The 5,723-nt window shown below is 43.7% G+C and overlaps 1 protein-coding gene across 1 annotated transcript; it reads left to right on the top strand.

The window, feature by feature from the left end:
• Nucleotides 1–3,673: 3,673 nt before the first annotated feature.
• LOC101568028 (HAUS augmin-like complex subunit 4) lies at nt 3,674–4,816 on the top strand. Its single transcript, XM_023708589.1, is given in 4 exon segments — nt 3,674–3,751; nt 3,819–4,554; nt 4,556–4,584; nt 4,587–4,816. Coding segments are annotated over 3 exon segments (954 nt in total). The 5' UTR covers nt 3,674–3,751; nt 3,819–3,850; the 3' UTR covers nt 4,808–4,816.
• The last annotated feature ends 907 nt before the right edge of the window (nt 4,817–5,723 follow it).

The following is a 5,723-nucleotide window of genomic DNA, read 5'->3' as shown; positions in this document are numbered from 1 at the left end:
AGACCATGGTTCAATCCCCCAGCACCACATGCCAGCCAGCCCCACCCCCTGGTGGGCTGAGCTGGCCACACACAAAACACACACACACACACACACACACACACACACACACAAATAAAAAACAATTAAAAAAATTTAAAATATTTCCAGTTTGTATATCTGGAAAATATTTTACTTTTAGTTTTCAGAGGTATATTTGCTAAGTATAAAATTCAAAGAGGGCAGATTTTTTTTTCTTCCAGTCCTTTAAATTAATTATTCTAGTTTCTTACACACTTGATCTTTTTTTTTTTTTGTGGAATAGAAACATTTTTTTCTTTTTTCTTTTTTTTTTTTTTTTTTTTTGTAGAACCGGGGATTGAACTGAGATCCTTGTGTTTGCAAGGCAAGCGCTTATTTTACGGAGCCATCTCCTCCGCCCCCCTTTTTTTCTTTCTAATGTAGAATAAGATGCTATTAGGGCCAGGGAGAAGGCTCAGTGGAATAAGCACTTCCCTGGCAAGCGCAAGGGCCTGAGCTCAATCCCTGGTTCTGTGGGGGGGAAAAAATTGCTATTTAATTTTGTCCTTCCAGGGGCTGGTGAGATGGCTCAGTGGTCTAAATCACCTACTTAGAACAAGCTTAGCAAAGCACAGGGACCGCGGTTCAATCCCCTAGCACCACATGCCAGCCAGCCCCGCCCCCTGGTGGGCTGAGCTGGCCACACACACACACACACACACACACACACACACACAAATAAAATTTAATTTTGTCCTTCTATAGCTAATATTTTTTTATGTATATGCTTCAATGATTTTTTTCTTTACAATAAGTTTTGGACAATTTCATTTTTGTGTATCTTGGTATTATTTTATTCAAATTTCTTGTGCAAAAGGTTCATTTTTCTTGGAAGTGTGGTGTTATAAGTTCAACTAAATTCAGAAATTTTAAATCTTTAAATATTTATTGCCTACCCCTTTCTACTTGAGAATTTTAATTATATGAATATAAGTTTCTTGATTTTGGCACAGAGTGAGCTATTATATGACTGATCTGTACATTCTTCTTCATTTTTATTTTGAACAGTTTTTATTGTTATATTCATTTAAGTTTGTAAATTATTTACAATGTGCAATCCATTATCACTCTCATGCTATGTATTCATTTCAGAAATACTTCTCTAAAATTCACTCCGTCTACATCTTATATCTTTCACATTTCGGTATTTCTGTACAATTTTTTTTAATTTTTTTTTTAATTTTTATTTGTGTGTGTGTGTGTGTGTGTGTGTGTGGCCAGCTCAGCCTACCAGGGGGCGGGGCTGGCTGGCATGTGGTGCTGGGGGATTGAACCGAGGTCCCTTTGCTTTGCTAAGCTCGTCCTAAGTAGGTGCTTTAGACCACTAAGCCATCTCACCAGCCCCTGTACAGTTTTTAATATGCTATGTAATTACTTATTTTCAATAAAGTGAATAAAAAAAAGGAATATGGGTGACATCTATTTGCCAGGGATGATTGACATATAACCCTTGAGGATTAACCCCTATAGGTAGTGAGGGAAGATGTATTGCACATGAGGAACATTGTTTAATGATTTGTTGAGCTTGTTCTCAAGGTCAGAATGGTTTGTGCAATGCTGAAGCATTATGATGGAAGGTGGTCGGGGAGGCAGATGCCTGCTGAGTGGTATTTGAGGGAGCAACAGTGATAGTACCCAGCAATCTGTCTATAGTAGCATTTCTCTTAGTGAGAGGCCCTGGCAAAATGGGAACACAAATGACCAATAAAACAGGGGACATGGCATGACCAAATGGCAAATTGGAGAGTGTGAAATAAATGAAAAAGATCTTCCTGGTTAGTGTGAATCATACTGCAAACATAAATACTATCTGAAAAAATGTTAATTGCAGTGGATAAATGATCTTGTAAGGCTCATATAAAAGTCTGCAATTCAATCTTTTGTGCAAAAGAAAACCCTATATTCTGTATTTGGGCACTCGGGCTTCCCATTTGCTGCTTCTGCCTCTGGCTGCAGCTTCTCTCTCATCATGTTGTGGCTGGAGCTGAGCTCCCTTGGCCACAGTGGTGGCTCCTCAGGCTGAGGGGTTGACTGTTGCCCCTCACCCTGCCATCTGGCACAATGCTTTGATGGTGGTGACTGGGGGGGTTAGTACCCACCTCACTGACAGGGATGGGCTTCATCTTCAAGTTGGCTTTACCAGTTGCCCCCTCCTCACAGGATGCCACAGTTGTTTCTGTAGCCATGGCTGGAATTTTTTCTCCTGGATTTTCCCTCTAATTTGTTTTAACTCCCACAGCTCCAAGCTGAGCACAGGGTACAAGAGGCCATGGGGCTGGCTGGCAGGTGGGAAGATGCAGAGGCAGCTAGGACATCCTGGCTGAGTCTACCTGGGGCCAGAGCATGAGGCCTTCTCTCCACGTGGACCTTGCCTCTCCTTTCTGTAGTGTATGTTGTGCCAGCTGCACTGGCAGGCTGATCTGAGCACAAATCCAAAAAATTTCCTTTCCACAATGAATAATCCCTCAGATTTACATATGCTTTAACTATTCCTCTTTTGTCCCTCTTCCTTATCTGACGGAGCAAAGCTAGAGGGTTTAAACTCTATCAGAGGAGTTGTACCTTCACCACTCTTTTTCTGCTAGACTTAATTCTGAAATAGTGCTCCAAGCCAAATCATTTGTGGTCATCTCAACAGGCACAGAGCCATTGAGACACTCCCTGATCCAGGTCCACAAAAAATATAATATGGGAATCCATAATAGAATGAAGATTTGTATATACATCTGTTGTTCTTTAGAACCTACTTGCCTCAGGTTTAACACCTGATAAAATTAATACACCTCTCCCTTTTATTTCTTTTAAGCCTGCATTTCCTGTTGGCTCCAGTGAGCCTGGTTTTCTCTTTGGCTTCTCTACAGCCTTTTATTTTATTTTATTTTATTTTATTTTATTTTATTTTATTTTGTGCACCCACAGCTCTCCTCTTACCTGCTATCCAATTGCTATCCAATGCATTTCATTATTCCCTAAGTCTATGTTCAGGGACTAATTACCACATCCCAGGCAGCTCTGGAAGTTCCCAGGGTGAGGATGGTGAGAGGCTGGAGGAAAATAACAAGAGTCCAAATGCAGAACTGAGGCTACACTGAGCCCTGTCTTTCCTTATGGGAGAAGTAAGGGGAAAGGAGGGAGGGCCTCACTGGCTACAGTATGTTTATTTATACACTTGGGAGGTTGGATGAGTGAATGTGAATATGGAACCCTTCCTCCAATAGCTCATCCATGTTGTTGCCTTAGTGCCCAGTGTTCTTGACTAGAGCAGCTCATTCGTGTGACTTGTCTCAGGCACTCTTTGTGTCTGAAGCTGACCTTGCTCTGACCATATCATGTACCTCCAGCCTCAGCTGCTCCCCACCACCTACCAGTTTCCTCTATCTTGTGCTGCAGGCTTGAGTTGGGTGTGCTGGAGGGCTGGGGTTGTATTTTGCTTCTCTGTGTTATTTCCTATTTTCTCTTTTAATTTATTTTGTTTTCTGTGTGATGCTTACCAATTTGTTATGGTAGACAATTTTATCCCTGATATTGAGGCTTTCCTACAAAATAGTCTTCTCCGGACGCCCGCGGGCTGCCGAAGAGCAGGTTCCGCCAGCCCGGCCCGCTTAGCGCCACCCCGGGGTGCGCAGTGTTGACGTCATTCTGTACCTGGCACTGCATGTTCTAGCAATAGTTCACAGTCACCTCAGAAAAAGGCTTTTTTTCTGGACAGCTCCAAAGGAAATATTTATATACTTGGAATGCAGAATATTTTGGTATTGCACAGATAAGAATCCCAGCCTAAGAAAATCAAATGGCATCTGGAGATTTCTGCCTCCCTGGAGAAGGGATGGAAATAGTTCAACAAGTGTGCAGCAGACAGTTTCCTCCTTGTAACCTAAGTGAAGATGACCTGCTGCAGAACCCACACTTCAGCCAGCTGCTGCTGAGTCTCTCACAGCATGTGGACGAGAGTGGCTTGAGCCTCTCCCTGGGCAAGGAGCAGGCCGAGGCATGGAAGGAAGTTCGACTGCATAAGACAGCATGGTTGAGGTTTGAGATTTTACAGCGAGTCATTCAAGAGCTGCTTGTGGATTACTATGTGAAGAAGCAAGACACAAATTTAACTTCTGAGGACAAAAAGTTCCTTGAGACCCTTGAACATCGGCTACTTGTGACTGAACTGACACAGATCTTAAGCCCTGGCCAGGAGATGGGGACGCCTCTACTGCGAGGGCTGGAGAAGGCGGACCTTCTGGAACTCATGCCACCCTCAGAGGACTTTGTGTGGATGCGAGCACGGCTCCAGCTGGAAGTGGAGGAGCAGCTCAAGAGGAAGTGTTTTGCTCTGCTTTGCTACCGTGACCCCAGTTCAGATGCTGACAGTGAAACCCTGAAGGCTGCAAAGGTGTGGAAACTGGCAGAGGTCATGGTGGCTGAGAAGCAGCAGTGCCAGGATGCACAGAGCCAGCAGAAGGAGCAGCTGGTGCTGCTGGAGAAGAAGAGTGCCACCTACTCCCAGGATGGAGGAACTGAAGATTGTGTCTGACACACTGCTGAGAAAGTGGAGGTTCACCGTGTTATTAGGGACTGCTTAGAGGCAGGCATTCACGTCCAAGAGCAGGACATGCAAAAGTCACGACAGGTGCTGAGCACCTATGAGGTTCTCGGGGAGGAGTTCGACAGGCTGGTGAAGGAGTACACCCAGCTCAAGCAGGCAGCCGAGAACCGGCGCTGGGCCCTGCAGGAGTTCAGCAAGGCCTACTGCTGAGTGTGGGCAGAGCCGTGAAGCAGGGATTCTGCACAGCTGCCGCTTCCCTCTTCCTGCTTCACGGGCCGCTTCCACCTGGGCAAGTCGGGACATGTGCTTAAAATGCTGCAGGTGTGTACGCACCTGGTTTCCTCATTTACCATGACAGTCTATTCTGGAAAACAGATTTATGTGACTTTATATGTCACTGTTTATGTCAGCCCTGTGTTTGATTAGCTCCTGAATAAAGTGATGCCATTAAAAAAAAAAAATAGAGTCTTCTAAGCATAGGTGATTTCTTATGACTATCCCAAGAACCTACCTTCCCAGTTTGTTAAGGATGAAAAGTTGCTGTTTGGATCAGCACCCAGCAATTTTGCACTGGACTATGATGAAGACTTTGACCCCATACGATAACAGCATTATCATACAGAGAGAAAAACTGACTATAACATGTATAACAGCCTTGCTAAAGTAGTACAGTTAGCAATTACAGTAGTTTCAAGTACAGTTTAGCCACTTAAAAAATGTGATAACTGGGCCGGGGAGATGGCTCAGTGGAGTAAACACTTCCCTGGCAAGCACAAGGGTCTGAGTTCAATACCTGGTCCCCCCCCCAAAAAAAAAAAAGTGATAACTTTTAACCACAGGAGCAAATTCTAAGGTTATATAACAAAATCCAACACATACCATGTACATATATGCAGTGATTTTCCCCTTTGGAGTGATCATACTTTGTTGTGGGGGAACAGTTTAGGATGGATAGGAACAAAGTGATTAAAGAGGTCAAATATAGTAGAATCAAGGTTGGAGGTCAAAGTATGATCACCTTAGATTTGAGAGGCTGGAGGACACAGGAGGGAAAGATTGAAAGAGAAAACAAAAGAGTGTTGAAGTAGATCAGATGGGAAGACACAATATTTACTCACTTGAAAGT

The sequence above is a fragment of the Octodon degus genome, unplaced genomic scaffold (genome assembly GCF_000260255.1).
Source record: "Octodon degus isolate 3935 unplaced genomic scaffold, OctDeg1.0 scaffold00405, whole genome shotgun sequence".
Classification (NCBI taxonomy): Eukaryota; Metazoa; Chordata; class Mammalia; order Rodentia; family Octodontidae; genus Octodon; species Octodon degus.
This window is presented reverse-complemented; position numbering and strand designations above follow the sequence as displayed.